Source organism: Trichomycterus rosablanca, chromosome 3 (assembly GCF_030014385.1).
Source record: "Trichomycterus rosablanca isolate fTriRos1 chromosome 3, fTriRos1.hap1, whole genome shotgun sequence".
Taxonomy (NCBI): domain Eukaryota; kingdom Metazoa; phylum Chordata; class Actinopteri; order Siluriformes; family Trichomycteridae; genus Trichomycterus; species Trichomycterus rosablanca.
Window position 1 is genome coordinate 46,673,900 of NC_085990.1, and position 17,697 is coordinate 46,691,596.

At 39.3% G+C, this 17,697-nt stretch overlaps 1 protein-coding gene across 1 annotated transcript in view; it reads right to left on the reverse strand.

Annotated features, from left to right (window-relative positions):
• grik3 (glutamate ionotropic receptor kainate type subunit 3) overlaps positions 1-8,396 on the reverse strand; it is a 128,669-nt gene extending 120,273 nt beyond the window's left edge. Inside the window, exons 1-2 of the mRNA XM_062992314.1 lie at positions 8,244-8,396; positions 1,875-1,953 (exon numbers count right to left, since the gene is read on the reverse strand). Coding sequence (XP_062848384.1) covers positions 1,875-1,953; positions 8,244-8,396 — 232 coding nt within the window. The remainder of the gene's footprint in view (positions 1-1,874; positions 1,954-8,243) is intronic.
• Between the last annotated feature and the right edge of the window lie 9,301 nt (positions 8,397-17,697).

The following is a 17,697-nucleotide window of genomic DNA, read 5'->3' on the forward strand; positions in this document are numbered from 1 at the left end:
ACTATGCCGTGACAAAAATAGCCACATGGGCATTTTTTAAGAAGAACTTGAGCTTCTCCTTTGTCATATCTCTTCAACCAGAGCTTTAATCAGGCCTTAATTGTATCTTAGTTTGTTTATTAGGAGAACATGCAGGAAACCCAGGACCTTCTCGCAACAATATATATATACAGTATATATATATATATATATATATATATATATACTGTATATATATATACTGTATATATATATGTATATATATATATATACATATATTATATGATTACTCTATATATTAAGTCTAAATTGTTACATTCTGTCAGGTACATTGATCCAGAAGTGTGATTTAAACTTCGAGCTGTTTATTATTTATTTTCTTAATGAATTGATGCACAGCTGCCAGGCAATCAGAAATAAGCTTGATCATGACATAGAATAGAAGAATTGATTTGCTTGTTATGGATGTTAGATGTGTTTTTTTTTTTTATCACACCCATTCCAGGACCTAACAAACATCATTTTCTATTTACTTCATTTATTAAATATATTATGGAAATATTATATAGTGTAATATATTACTATAAAAATTATACAGTCTTTATTATTTATATTACAGTCTTTAGTCTTTATATTTAAAATTTTATTAGGCACATATACATGTGTGTATATGTATATAATTCTTGTTCTTATGTTTACTTATTGTATGTGTAAGCGCCGTTGGATTGCTCAATTTTGTTGTACACTGTGCAGTGACAATAAAGGCATCTTATTTTATCTTTACCTTATCTTAGAGTATTAACAAAATGTTAAAAATAATAGTTTATAAATCCCACTTTCCACCAATGGGATTCTCCTGCTGATCTCTCTTTCATTCATTCATTCATTTTCTTATCCGCTTATCTAATCAGGGTCACGCAGGGGGGCTGGAGCCTATCCCAGCTTTTCAATGAGCGCAAGGCACACAGTAACACCCTGGACAGGGTGCCAGTCCATCAAAGGGCAGACACACATACACGCACACACATACACACACCCATTCACCTATAGGGCAAATCAGTGTCTCTGATTAACCTGACTGCATGTTTTTGGATTGTGGGAGGAAACCGGAGCTCCCGCAGGAAACCCACGCAGACACGGGGAGAACATGCAAACTCCGCACAGAAAGGACCTGGACCACCCCCCGCCTGGGGACCGAACCAAGGACCTTCTTGCTGTCAGGCGACAGTGCTACCCACCGTGCCGCCCCCAAACATCTTTTGATTTGCTTAATTTATTAAATGAATTATGGAAATATTATATAAACAATTTACAAAATAATAGTTTATAAATCCCACTTTTCACCACTGGGATTCTCCTGCTGATCTGACACAGTTAAATAAACTAAGTTTGGCACAGTTCCTTTCAGACTGTATCTACATGACCAAATTCAAGGGTCTGTCCTGGATTAAGTGCTGGCCAAAAGATAGGGCACATAAGAATTACAAATAACTCTCTCTGAACCCACTTTAATATGTTGCTGATGTATAAGGGTTATACATATGTATAAGTTCATTTCACAATAGCAGAAACAGCCTAAAAGAGCATGCTTTTGTGTCATTACAACCAGAGCTCTTTAATAGCTGTATGCAGCTCATGCCTGCACAGGTTAAAATATACAGCGGAAATGGGATAAAACTGCACAAAAGCACAAAAAATATATATGCCTGAATCACAGAAGATTAAGGTGCAGCACACAATTGAAATTATGTGCTATTTAGACACTTACAATTTTCCGAGTGAATGGGATTCTGAGCTGCACGCTGTACTCTTTTCTCTATGCTCTTTGTTCCTCCCTGCTGCCAAAACAGCCTATTTTCCTCATATTTCTCCCTCGCTTCATAATAAACCAGTACCTCCCATCCCGTTCCATCCTCCCCCACCCCTGTCTTCAGCTCGCCGTGCCTTGTCAAAATAGATGCCAGCGAATGCATCCTGAGAAATCACGGAATGAGTCACAACTATGCAACAATATTTGTTTCATTGTGTCGCACGGCTTCTCTCTCCGAGTGTCAGGAAGTTTAATTATCAGGAAGAAATATAATGCATTTAAAACCGGGTCCACTGCACAGGTGACATAAAACACAAGCGGCACGTTCGACTAAAACCAAATTACATAGTGCGGCACGTTAGCAGAGTGCACTTTAAGTCCACTCCATCACTCCTTTAACCCATTTGGCACGAGCAACAAGCTGCTCAATAATTCATTTCTTAATATTACCCAGCAAATTAATCCTCATTCTTTTGACAGGGAGAATTAGTTGATAGCTTACAAGGCGATTTGACATGTAATTATTTGCTTTCTAAAGTGGTTGTTAGGTAGTCTGTTTCTGCTGATCTCACCAGTTGTACAACTTTAATCCTCCACAAGAGCTTTTATAGTGTGATTTTGTCTTCTTTTCCCTGACTTCTGTATTACTTACATTGAAATATGATCATGTTTGTACAGTAAATGCATAATACACAGGATTATTTGTAATAAAAATACACATTTCATATCATTGTTCATCATATTAAGTGTTGCTTTACAATCCAGCCTAAAATATATATGCAGACCCTTGTATTTAATAGCAGGTAAACCTCCTTGATCAGCATTTATGTTTTCTCCTGCACAGCTATGGGGAATAAAGGTCTTTCTAAGTTTTCTTTAGGTCATTGCTTAACGTGGAAACCCTAATCATAAGTTAAAGTCCGGCATGTAAACAACTTTTGGTCTGCACAGTCCAAATACAGATATACAAAAATATAGGACTTTCATAGAACCACAGCTGACTACAGTCTATCCCTTAGTTTCTAATGAAGACCAAAGTTAGTGGTTTGAGAATGTCAAATCTATTGTATATGAAAGGGCGGCACAGTGGGTACCAATGATAGCTGGATGGATGGATGGCTGGATGGCTGGATGGATGGATGGATGGATGGATGGATAGGTAGGTAGGTAGGTAGATAGATAGATAGATAGATAGATAGATAGATAGATAGATAGATAGATAGATAGATAGATAGATAGATAGATAGATAGATAGATAACTTTATTAATCCCATAGGGAAAGTCAGTTATTACAGCAGCTCAAGATACATTACAGCAAAAAGTATTAAAGTACACAGATATGTAATATACTAAACTGTAGTAAAGTGTTCATTGCAGTAAATATTAACAGATGTGTAGTATAGTCTTTATAAACAGTAACTCATATAGTAACTCAGTGTTCGATGATGATGTCCCGAACTAGTGAAGCGTTATACAGCGTGATCGCTGCTTGGTACAAACGATGTCGCCTCACAGCAAGAAAGGCCTGGATTTGAATTCCCTGGCCAGGTGGGAAGGGAGTCTGTGTGAAGTTTGCATGTTCTCCCTGTGTTCACTTGGGTTTCCTCCATGTGCTCCAGTTTAAGTGAATTTACTAAAGTAACCCAAAGTGTGAGTTCGTGTGTCTGCCTGTGATGGACTGGCAACCTGTCTGGGGTGATTCCTGCCTTTTCCCCCAGTAAATCGGATCCACTACGACCCTGACCAGGATAAAGCAGTGGTAAAACAAGACACTGAATGCAAGAATGTATATGCAAGGGCCGCTCAGGTGGCGCAGCGGTGAAAATACGCTAGCACACCAGAGCTGGGATTTTGAATACATTGTATCGAATCTCAGCTCTGCCGTCCGGCTGGGCGCCCACATGAACAACAATTGACTGTTGTTCATACAGGGTAGGGAGCTGGATAAGGACCTCATAACTGATGCAATTATGACCTCTGCTGGCTGATTGATGGCGTCTGCACCGAGTAGAGGAATAATCCTGATCAGGGTTTGACTCTCCCTGCACAAGGCTGATTGGCATATAAACTCGCCTCGTGCAGGTGAAAAGATGCGGTCGGGTACTGCACACGTGTCGGAGGGGCGTGTGTCAGTTCGCTCTCCTCAATCAGGGCCCAGCATAACGCAATCAGGTAAAAATTGGACGTGCTAAAATCAGGAGAAAAATGGAGAACATGCATAAAATAAGAACATATATGCATTTCATTTTCACAATGTACGCTTCCATCGCTGTTGTAAGATGGACAGGCAGCATGGGAAGCATGTGTGTTTAGAACTGCATTCAGCAGTCAATCTGTTCTCCTGGCTTTTCTGCTGAGGAGAAGGGAAACTAAACAAATGGTAACGCACCATCTGTCAGAGCGACAGTCTCTCAGGGCTCAGAAGACAATGGGCTTTCCTGCCGGGCGGGTGAAAAATGTCAGAGTGGTAATGGACATTTTAAAAACAGACACCTTTACGTTCATATCTGGCCTCTGTTTGGAAGAATAACTCAACATGACAGTATATTAAGCAAGCACAGGGGTCCAAACTGATGCAAATAAGCAGTAGCTGGAAATGAGGTAGGAAATGTACCTTTCTGAAAGCTAATCTAGCTTTTTACTTTATTATAGATGTAGGTATAATAAAACATTTGGCATATACAGTGTATCACAAAAGTGAGTACACCCCTCACATTTCTGCAGATATTTAAATATATCTTTTCATGGGACAACACTGACAAAATGACACTTTGACACAATGAAAAGTAGTCTGTGTGCAGCTTATATAACAGTGTAAATTTATTCTTCCCTCAAAATAACTCAATATACAGCCATTAATGTCTAAACCACCGGCAACAAAAGTGAGTACACCCCTTAGTGAAAGTTCCTGAAGTGTCAATATTTTGTGTGGCCACCATTATTTCCCAGAACTGCCTTAACTCTCCTGGGCATGGAGTTTACCAGAGCTTTACAGGTTGCCACTGGAATGCTTTTCCACTCCTCCATGACGACATCACGGAGCCGGCGGATATTCGAGACTTTGCACTCCTCCACCTTCCGCTTGAGGATGCCCCAAAGATGTTCTATTGGGTTTAGGTCTGGAGACATGCTTGGCCAGTCCATCACCTTTACCCTCAGCCTCTTCAATAAAGCAGTGGTCGTCTTAGAGGTGTGTTTGGGGTCATTATCATGCTGGAACACTGCCCTGCGACCCAGTTTCCGGAGGGAGGGGATCATGCTCTGCTTCAGTATTTCACAGTACATATTGGAGTTCATGTGTCCCTCAATGAAATGTAACTCCCCAACACCTGCTGCACTCATGCAGCCCCAGACCATGGCATTCCCACCACCATGCTTGACTGTAGGCATGACACACTTATCTTTGTACTCCTCACCTGATTGCCGCCACACATGCTTGAGACCATCTGAACCAAACAAATTAATCTTGGTCTCATCAGACCATAGGACATGGTTCCAGTAATCCATGTCCTTTGTTGACATGTCTTCAGCAAACTGTTTGCGGGCTTTCTTGTGTAGAGACTTCAGAAGAGGCTTCCTTCTGGGGTGACAGCCATGCAGACCAATTTGATGTAGTGTGCGGCGTATGGTCTGAGCACTGACAGGCTGACCCCCCACCTTTTCAATCTCTGCAGCAATGCTGACAGCACTCCTGCGCCTATCTTTCAAAGACAGCAGTTGTATGTGACGCTGAGCACGTGCACTCAGCTTCTTTGGACGACCAACGCGAGGTCTGTTCTGAGTGGACCCTGCTCTTTTAAAACGCTGGATGATCTTGGCCACTGTGCTGCAGCTCAGTTTCAGGGTGTTGGCAATCTTCTTGTAGCCTTGGCCATTTTCATGTAGCGCAACAATTCGTCTTTTAAGATCCTCAGAGAGTTCTTTGCCATGAGGTGCCATGTTGGAACTTTCAGTGACCAGTATGAGAGAGTGTGAGAGCTGTACTACTAAATTGAACACACCTGCTCCCTATGCACACCTGAGACCTAGTAACACTAACGAGTCACATGACATTTTGGAGGGAAAATGACAAGCAGTGCTCAATTTGGACATTTAGGGGTGTAGTCTCTTAGGGGTGTACTCACTTTTGTTGCCGGTGGTTTAGACATTAATGGCTGTATATTGAGTTATTTTGAGGGAAGAATAAATGTACACTGTTATATAAGCTGCACACAGACTACTTTTCATTGTGTCAAAGTGTCATTTTGTCAGTGTTGTCCCATGAAAAGATATACTTAAATATCTGCAGAAATGTGAGGTGTGGACTCACTTTTGTGATACACTGTATTTGCAAATATGTTCACCTGTACAGCAATGCAGTGTTTACTGGAAAACTAGTAATTACATTTATTTATTTATTTTTTACTAGTATGTAACCTACCCCATATACATAAAGGATGGTATGCACTGATCAGGGCTAGCATAAATAAACATGCACAAATTTGATACCTGCTTTTAATAACTCCAGGTAGTTACTGGTCACACATGATTCATCAGTTCAAGTTCAGTGTCAAACACCATCATGACCAGTTTTGTATCTCTAATTCATCTAACGTGCACGTCTTTGTACTGTCAAAGGAAACTGGAGCCCCAGAGGAAACCCACACAGACATGGGGAGAACATGCAAACTTCACACAGAAAGGACTCGCACCATTCCACCTGGGAATTAATCCCACAAAGTCTTACAATAAGCTTTAAGAAGTATGCAAAGACATTAAGACCGCATCTGTTGAAAAGATCATGGAACAGTTGTCTCCTGTCAAGTCAGGGAAGACATTTTTGAGTCACTTTATATGTCTAAATCATTAATTAAACCTTTTGCCCTGAATTAGAAGCTGCTAAAATATAGGTGACACTGTCCACAGTCAAACAAGCTTGATGTTTGATAAGGCTGTTATACACTAGAGACCCAGGCCCATGCATTCTCAATGTTGTGTGATTAGTTACTAACTTTATTATAGCCTTTATAAGTGGATTGTAGAACCAGGACTATTCCTTGCACTTCATCCTTTAGGTGATATAAAGGTAATCGTCTGACTCTGGACTGTGTCCCCCATGTTCCACTAGCATAAAATACTTTTACAGGAAAACGCTGTGCTTTTTTATATTAATGCAGTCAAACTAGTCCTGTTCATACACCGATCAGCCATAACATTAAAACCACCTCCTTGTTTCTACACACATTGTCCAATTTATCAGCTCCACTTACCATATAGAAGCACTTTGTAGTTCTACAATTACTGACTGTGGTCAGGACTCTCCCAGGACCACTACAGAGCAGGTATTATTTGGGTGGTGGGTCATTCTCAGCACTGCAGTGACACTGACATGGTGGTGGTGTGTTAGTGTGTGTTGTGCTGGTATGAGTGGATAAGACACAGCAGCGCTGCTGGAGTTTTTAAATACCTCACTGTCCCTGCTGTACTGAGAATAGTCCACCAACCAAAAATATATCCAGCCAACAGCGCCCCATTGGCAGCGTCCTGTGACCACTGATGAATGTCTTGAAGATGACCAACTCAAACAGCAGCAATAGATGAGTGATCGTCTCTGACTTTACATCTACAGTGTGGACCAACTAGGTAGGAGTGTCTAATAGAGTGGACAGTGAGTGGACACGGTATTTAAAAACTTTAGCATTGCGCTGTGTCTGATCCACTCATACCAGCACAACACACACTAACACACCACCACCATGTCATTGTCACTGCAGTGCTGAGAATGATCCACCACCTAATAATATCTGCTCTGTGGGGTCCTGTGGGGGTCCTGACCATTGAAGAACAGCATGAAAGGGGGCTAACAAAGTATGTAGAGAAACAGATGGACTACAGTCAGTAATTGTAGAACTACAAAGTGCTTCTATATGGTAAGTGGAGCTGATAAAATGGACAGTGAGTGTAGAAACAAGGAGGTGGTTTTAATGTTATAGCTGATCGGTGTATGAGCAAAGAGAATTCTGACGTTACGGTTAATCATAATAATTTATGAGAAACCAGAAGGCTGTGTCACAAATGTATTTGTGATTATAGAGCTTTCAGCAGTGGAAAAACCTGCATGCCAGTTAAGACATTCAATTACAGACAGCACAAGGAGCGACCAATCAAACCAGGTTTCCCATTGATTGATGTTACTGTCTGTACCACTGACACCCAAAATTTTCATGTCACGTTTTGTTCAGTTGACACATTGTGCATTATTTAATATGACATGACTGTTTTTGAAAATTCTGTACAGTTTGTATGCCAGACATTTTCATCATCTTATACAACCTAGATGGAAAAGACAAATGAAAATGCCAATGCAAGGTGCCGACATTCCCCATGTGACCCGACTGCTCTTTCTATGACAAGACTAGTGGGAGCACTTTCATTTAACACCACAGACAAGCCCAGAGATGCCGGAGTTATAAACCCAGCTGGCTTCTCCGTGGCCGGGGCTGAATTGAAGACGCTCTCTTGTGCCTCTGTGGCTGAGCTGAGTTAATCTGTTTTCTGCATCGATGGCTCGCAACAAGTCCACTCTCTTTTTCATTAAGAGCCCGAGAGAGTCTGGAGGCCGAACCATGCCGCTGTCACACAGCTCGCTCTGACCTACCACATACCACACACATACTGTACACTATATGAACAAAACTATTGAGACTACCTACTGATTTTTGAATTCATGTGTGTTTTTTAGCCAGAACAATTGCTTATAGTTGCGATAAATCAATTATATAAAGAAAATTATATGATTTCAATATTGCAGCCTTAATGTAGGGAAGGTCCTTTCCTGTTCCAGCATTACTGTGACCTTGTGCTCAAGGTAAAGTCTATAAAGACATGAAGAAAAACTCCAGTAGCCTGCACTGTGGCATGAATTGTAAGATCAGATGACCAACATCAGTGTCTAGCGATTCAAATGCTCTGGTTATTAAATGGGTACAAATTCTCTTAGACATATTTCAGTCTTAAAAAGCCTTCTCAAAGCCTCTCAGGTGGCTCACCAGAGCATTGCCACCAGCATTGCCATCCGGCTGGGCAGGGTGGCTGCATGAACAACGATTGGCAGTTGTCCATACGGGGTGGGAAGCTGGATAGAACCCTCATAACTGATGCAATTACGACCCCTGCTTGGCTGATTGTTGGCGCCTGCATAGAGTCGAGGAATAATGCACTGATCAGGGTGTGTCTCTCCGTACACAAAGCTGATCTGCATATGAACTCGCCTCATGCAGGTGAAAAGATGCAGTCGGTACTGCACACGTGTCAGAGGGGGCGTGTGTCAGTCTCGCTCTCCTCAATCAGAAGTGGAGATCAGCATCAGTAGAGAGGAAGTGTAATGCAATCGGGTAATTGGATACTACTAGATTGGGAGGAAAATTGGGAAACAATGCACAATAAATAAATAAATAAATTAAAAAATAAGCCTTCTCAAAAGAGTGGCTGTAGTTCTAGCTCAAATAGAGGTCACTCTATATTGTATACACACTTATACACACATGTAAAATCATACTAAAGACAAAGACAAAGCACATTTAATACCCTTGTAAATACTTTGCAATAGTTCGAGTCAAAAACAATCTGCCCACAAACTAAAGACCCTCGCAAAGCCCAAAATGCCTGACTGTAGCACAGGCATGCCGAGCCTCCCGGTTACTGTGGAAACGGCTCCTATTTATCTCAGCTGAGAGAAAAAGAGGGAGATGGGTATGGACACCATCATCTCCTCTCTCCATCTGTCTACCCACTCTTCCAGGGGCTAATTATCCTAATCCACAGAATCCGGGACGCAGGTTGGTGTCATGCGCCACGTCCCAGGATGCTGCCGTTTTGCCTCCCGGTTAAACATAGAAATTAATTACTGCCCGGATCGCTGAGGGGAGAATTTAACCATGACAGATGCACTGTGGTCACCCTGCTGGGCATGCTGAAGCGGGTGGAACCACCCTCTACAGGTTCAATAGATCAGTGAGGTAGAGTGTGAGGGATGAAGATCAATCAGTTTTAAATCAGTTTAGTTTTGTAGACTTATTATCAGATGGTAGGAGCATGGAAAGGTTTACAGTTTTCAGTAATGGCCAAGCTCATTAAAAAATTAAATAAATAAATAAATAAATAAATAATAAAAACTACAAGTTACCCTACAAAATAATGTAGCTTAATCAGTCAAACGTTTTCTTAAAGTTATTAAGTAAGTTATTAACATTAATGTAAATGTTAATGAAACTACATAAATCTGGCTATTATTTGTACTAAATGTATTATTTTGGTCAGAGTTGTGGTGGGTCTGGTGGGAAGCACTGGGGGCAAAGCAGGAATACCCTCCCCAACATACTAGACAATAGCACTGCTAAGATTCAAATCCAGATCTCAGAGGTGGTAGGCTAGAATAACAGACTGCTGCACCACCCGAGCATCACTGTTACTGCTGCTATTTATTTATTTATTTATTTATTTATTTATTTATTTATTTATTTATTTATTTATTAATGTTTTGTTACATTTTGCCACTTAAAATTACTAATTAATCTTATTTCCCATTTTGCCCAAGGCATCCTATTCTCCTTTAATTAAGCACACTTTATATAATGGACAGATATGAAAAACCTGGCAATATCAGTTATTGTTATTTGGAGCTAATAGCAGATTTAGTGAAATACATTATGTAATAGCAGCAACCAATTATAAAAATGCAGTTTTGCAATGCTAGTACCATAATATCCATTTTCATCTTTTACACCTCACTACAGATCAGTAAATGAAAGTGGAAATATCCAGAAGTCATTTCAAATCTGAGTCTCTTTCTGTCTAGTTGCTTTATAAAGCAGCTGATGCTCTCCGCAGGCTGCTTCTTCTTTTCCCTTTCGTTTTCTCCCCAGCACACGACATAGCCTGTCACAAACCGCCTTCTCAACCATGCGCCAAATCAGAGACGGCATTTCTCTCCAGTGGTGCAATTAACCCCAAGCTGTGGGTGATTCGGCTCCCTTGGGAGCGCTGTCCAGAAACACTGCACTGGGTTGTTAAAGAGGAAACCCCTCATACCACACACTTTACCCTCCATTTCATCATCAACAAATCTCTCCCTGAACCCCCTGCATGTCACATTACCAAGAGACAGGAATGTTCATGACTGTCAACCACGCTGATTACAAATGCAGACTGGCAAACAAATAACTGCAACCCAATCTTATTACAATAATAATGTGTAATAGCTCTGGGAGTGAAATGATGAGAAAAATGTTTTGCTACTGACTTTATGCATTAATTAAATTGAATTTGCTCGAGATGAGCTGGAATTTGCGTATTCATTTTTATCTAGGCTATGTTGATTTGTCCTTGACATGCACAATCAGAGTATTACATCTTTAATAACTTATCACTTATGGAAATATTACCATAGCTCTGTTTAACATTTCCTTCCCTGTAGCTGCAACATGAGTTTAAAGACACTAATGCCTTCTTCCAAAAGAAGTCCAAGGAAGTCCAAAGGAAGCGGTCACGGCCTACCTAAAGGCTTTGAGTAAAATTTTAATACTTTACACTCTTTTAGCCGCAAAAATGGCTTGAATTAATCCACTGTTCACCAAGACACAAGCAAGATGAAGAATAATGTTAAAAATTCTAGTATGATACTCACACAAATAGTAAAACAAACTTTCGTCTTGCTGGTGAACGGTGTTTTCAGACTAGCACTTTCTAAATCCATGTGGACAGTTTTCAGGTTAATATAGTTTCAGGAACCAGAGATGGGGAATCGAGTCTGTGACTCAAGTCCGAGTCGCACGTAAGTCGCACACACAGTGACTTTAGAAGTCAGTATGTGTTAACATTAGTTACGTGTGACAATTATATATATATATATGATCCGACATCATTCTGATCGTGTCATTTTCTGCTCTGTAATAACGCTCCGGCTGTCTTAACCCACAACGCATGCAATGGGTAAATGTTCCAGCCAGCTTCCGGTGTAGTGATGAAGCAACGCTCCCTACTCCCTTTGGATATGAATCTCACTTAAAATGGTGGAATACCCTTTGTAGTGCACTTCACAGTAACAGCTAATGTGAATGGAACGCTCCTACAGAATTTGTGCTAATGATTGAAAGAACCGCTTTCTGAACCAATCAGACCTTCTGGTTAAAATCTTTAGTAAGAAATGCTGTTATTTGTATTTAGTTTGCAGCGTCACACAGATTAAGTGTCAATGAAACGCTTGATTGGCTTTCTAACGAGTTAGTGTTTTACTTCACAACCGGGAAAAGTTTACATTTAAAAAGAACATTTACAAAATAATGGATTATATTCCTAATGGGACAACACACGGTTATAAAGTTAATAGCATCTGGAACAACATTAGCTAAGGTAAACAGTGGTTATAATTTTTTGCTGTTTTGGATTTTGGCTGCTTTGCCATGATTTGCAATGAAAACAAAACGTCAGTTTAAGCTTTTAACTGGTACCTTGTTGTTACAGAAATTACATTCATTTGCACAATGACTAGGAAAGTAAAGGCACTAAGTAAAACGGCAAAATACAGTTGCTAACCTGTTGTTTTTTATCTGAACTTATATATTATTTGTTTATTTCTACGCTACATTTCCAATATATGTTTTGTGTATATTATATTGACTCGTAACTTGACTCGGACTCTAGCCTAAAGACTCGTGACTTGACTCGGACTCGTATTTTGTGACTTGTGAACATCTCTGTCAGGAACTGATCCCAACAAATTTTGTTAATTTTTGATGGCCTTAAGATATAGCAATTAGACTTGCATACATTTAGATTCCTAAGTTCCTATATTTGGTAATAATGGGACTGGAGCATTATTTTTAATGCATTTTCTCCCATTTTTCTCCCAATTTAGCCTAGTCAATTTGTCTTCCGCTCCTGGGGGATCCCTGATTGCAGTCGAGGTGGATATATTGCTGCTCATGCCTCCAACGACCCGTGCGCAGCCCTTAGCGGAACCCTTTTTCACCTATGCATTCTGCACAGACGCCTCTCTATCTTCCAATCAGGGTCCTTACACAGCGTTTGAAGACCCCACCCACATAGTCCGGTCATCCCGCCCTAGCAGAAACGTGTCTACTGCCAATTATGCCAGCTAGATGAGGCCCATCCAACCCATGGCAACGCCGAGTTTCAAACCAAGGAATTCAGAATCTCGGCGCTGGTGTGCTAGCGGAATATCCCGCTGCACCACCTGGGCGCCTGAAAGCTTTTTAAATCCTAAATCACTAAATTAGAGAGAGACATCTTAGTTTACTTCAAGTTATTTTGCACAAGCTCCATGCATCTCTATACTGTGTTATTTTTTAATAGAGAACACAATGCTGTATTGGTAAGTATATGATACTAATCAGTTAAGGGTTGTTCAGAGTTAGTATTAGCCTTTGAAATTCTCCCCTAACACTAATCAGAAATGAATCAGAATTGAAAATGCCGACTGGTCGGCGCTATATGTGGCAGCTCGGAGGCAACTCAGCATTCATTCAGCGACCGAAACTCGGCTCTCAATCGCTATGTGTAAACTGTTCAACAACTCGATCTGAAATGCTCACCAAGCACTCGCAGACTCTAGAAAAATATCTAGCATGCTAAATATCTGGATCAGTCGGGCGACTGGCAATGAGTGCGGTGTTGAACTACTGTATAGCCAATGAGAACGCAATATACAGGGTGAGGGGAATCTCCAGGAAGAAGTTGTAAAAACGTGGGACAGGGGCATAATATAGTTTTAAAATACATCAGCACACACACAAGCTTTACAGTATTCGTGACCTTACTGTTCTCGACAAAACATAATACCCACGCTGCATTGCAAAAAATATTTATTAACCTCCAACTCACTACAGAACAGACAATCCCTGCTGGTCGCGTAGCCCAATCCACTCAAATGTATTTATATTTTAAACCCCTGGTCACTTCTCGCGTGTGCTTCCTTGACAAAACGTAGTTTGGGAGACCAGATAGACTCGTCGGCGATTCCCCATGGTGATAGATGGTGTAGTGTGTGACCCCCTATCGCCAATCAGTCGTGTAGTGTGGAATCCACATTGACTGAAAAGACTCCCAAGTTCAGAAGATCCAGTTGTGTAGTGTGAACTGTACAGCGACCTGAACAACTTGAAAGTCGTGTAGTGTGAACTTGGCATTAGTTAAATTCACTGATCTGTCATAGATTGTGCCACTTGACCTTACATATGCAACAGGATAAAGCATGGTAAATGAACCTGGTATAACCCTTTATATTAGATCATCATTTGAATCGTTTGTAAAAATGCATTAAAAAAACCCAGGTGTAACAGTATAACATCCAAATGAAACTACCACTGTATTTTTGCAGATGCACTGCTGTCAAATATTTTTCATGTTATACCTGTTTTCTTTAGTTTATATGCACTACCTGCTAAATTTTGCATTAAATACGCAATCCTGCTTTTGACCTTATGGCACTTCATATGATCATTCACAGCCACTCAGTGAGTAAACGATGCTCTTGTATTACTAAGTGTGAAATTATGTCTCAGAGGATATAAGAAACACATGGTGCATTAGTGAATTTATATTTAGAATACAATGCTTATTAAACCTGGCCTATTTGTAGCCCCTGTTTTTTATATAAATATGCAGGATGCTTAACCAAGGTAGAACAAACATCTGCAGCCAAAAATGGAGAAAGGGGATAAAGAGAGGAATGAGAGCTAGTTGTCACAACATGGCAAGCTGCACTGAGTGCCAATTTCTTGGAGGAACCCAGAACATGATGGGGCCAGCAAAAAAGGAGTGGTACCTCACCCAACAACTGGCCCAGCCCTTACGGAAACATGGGGCCTGCTCCGGGGAATGGACATCACAGCTCTTATGAGGCATCTTGCTCATTCAGGGCAATTCCCCTCTGATTGTCAAAAAGTGCAGTGGTTCCCAGAAAAAGATCATCAGCAGAAAACCGGACCAGACCAGATCAAGTCTGCCATTGCACTTTGGGACATGATTTCATTACTGAGTCTCTCAGCTTATCTCCATGTCAGGTGGGCCAGTTATAATTTGTTTATACATTTGTAGTTAATATATCAATTAATGTAAATTGTTTAATGTTTAAATAAACAATATTTAATATGTATATTGTATTACAAAGTAATAGTTATTATCATTATTGTTGTTGTTTTTATTATTATTGTTATTATTATTGTTTGTTATTATTATTGTTGTTGTTGTTATTATTATTATTAGTAGTAGTAGTAGAAATAGTAGTAGTATTGTTGTCTGTTATTATTATTATTATTATTATTATTTTTATTATTATTGTTGTTTTGTTGTTATTATTATTAATATTATTATTATTATTATTATTGTTATTATTTTAAAAGCATGATTATGCACACCAATTTGATTAGTAAAAGAAGAATACAATTAAACAATAAAAACTATGAAAAATGAGTCCATGACCTTGAGCCTGACCTTTCCAAACGAAACCATCAATTAGCATTCTCGCTAAGTGCATCCATGCCAGACGTCTGGCAGACGTGAGATTCCACCTTCAAATAGACCAATTAGCTTTTATTCCTGATCATTAGACACATAAGTGCCTTAATTGACACCCATCTCACAGACAGATGACTTTTAGATTAGCATGTTACTGTCTCACCTTTGCTAGCCATAAATTTAGCTTTTTTTTCTTCACTGAAATGACAGTGTCTTACAGCGTCAGCTGCTACAGGAATCAGGTTGGTTTAACTAGAGATAGGCATTCTCAATGTCTAACATTCTCAATGTCTAACTATGGGTACATGATCATAATTAGTAGTCTTGATCAGAATTTTATAAAGAAACTACATTTGCCAGGTAACTGCGTCCACACTGCATTTGTTTGCTGCTGCTGCTGCATGTGGACCATTAGTGGTTCGGCTTTAGTTCAAAGTGCATCCTCCCTTGCCCCTCAAGACCCTGATTAGGATAAGCGGTTCAGAAAGTTAGTAAGATAAACATACAAGTAATGGTTTCTTTGTTTATCAATCTCACCAAAAAAAGATTGAATTATAATAATAATAAGTAGAAGTAGAAAACTTTAATAATAATAATAATAATAATTATTATTATTATTATTTAATGTAAACCACAGGGTTGCAGACCCAGGCCTTTGATTCTTTAGGATTGCAGGGTCAGTATTTACAATTACATGCCTTTAAACTACTGTAAGTGTGAATGGAGCAAACAAATAATCTATCTACCAGTGCAAAACTCACTCTTTGTTGGAATAAAATTACCAGATAAATTGTAAACTTAATTCACTGTTCTTTTGAATATAAAAACCTTTTTTATTAGCTCTGCAGTTAAAGCATTGTATTTCTCTCCATAGCCATGATTGACAATATTTGTTTTGTTTATTAGGATTTTAACGTCATGTTTTACACTTTGGTTACATTCATGACAGGAACGGTAGTTACTCATTACACAAGATTCATCAGTTCACAAGTTTTATATTGAACACAGTCATGGACAATTTAGTATCTCCAATTCACCACACTAGCATGTTTTTGGACTGTGGGAGGAAACCGGAGAACCCGGACTCGGACTGCCCCACCTGGGGATCAAACCCAGGACCTCCTTGCTGTGACGTGACAGTGCTACCCACTTATCCCTGATTGACAATGATTACTGAGTGATTTTAGTGATTTTAATAGCAGAAAATAATAATAATGTGATGTTCCTATCTTAAAACTGACTACAGTTTTGAATCAGTGTTTTTAATAGTTTTTCTTACTTAATAACTTGCAGCAATAACTGCAATGAAACTCTTTCTGTGACAGTTGTGTGAACAGTTGTGAAAAACAAATCCTAAGCCCACAGTTCAAATGTCTTTCCTTCTTTCAGTCTTCCATTCAATTCCAGTTTTAGATTATCTTGCTTCATTATTAAATTAAACTGTTACCCTAAATCAACCTTAATCATTTTCTTACTAGACATAATTAGACATGTTTTGTCTAAAAAGTTAAATTTTTCTATTTTGACTTTGTCCGCCCATAGTACATTATTCCAAAGAAAACTACCAAAGAAGGCTTTTTCTTTTTTCAATTTGAGAATCAACCAAGGTTTGATTTGCCAATTTTGGAAAAGTCTATTTTAATATTACTCTATTTTGAAGATAATAGCTCATACTGTGTCAGGATGACATAGACATGGTTTTATTTCCCTTTCTGAGCTATTTCTGGAAGTTAGACTGTGACCGTGTTTCTGTGGAAACTTAAAGTTGCCTGATTATTTTGGCAAAGATCATCCATGACTGTTTTAATTAGCTAACTTTACTTATTATTAACATGTGATGAATGGGTTGACCAAGAAATCAGGGATCTATTTTGGCAAATTTAGTTTACATTTTTATCTTTTACAAAAGTGTGTTTTACAGAAGTTTCTTTTTTTTGTATAACAATGTTTTAATTAATGATGTGCAGTTTTAATAGCAGCAGGAAAATTTAAATGACCTTTTCACAGCACTGTATGGTTTCATGCCAATCATATGTGTGTTCATTTTAATCAACTTATCACATCTGTTCTTAGTTTTTTAGGTTTTTTTTTAGTTTTCAGTTGCTTCAGCGCTAAAGGTCAAACCCAAACACTACACAGAAAAAAGACTTTTCAGCTCTCACCACCAATTCATACTCTAGCTCACTAAATGTGCTTTATATCCGTTCAGGTCCATACATTGTGCCTTCTGTCTATGTGTTACCACAGTAAATTCACAATCGCTCTCGGTTTGTCTCTTGCCCTTCATTTCATTGCCACTTTATCTTTCTACTGGTCTTACTAGCGCTGACCCTGCCTTTACCAATTTCACTTTACTCTCTCTACACCGAGACAGAGTTGGTGCTTAATGGTCT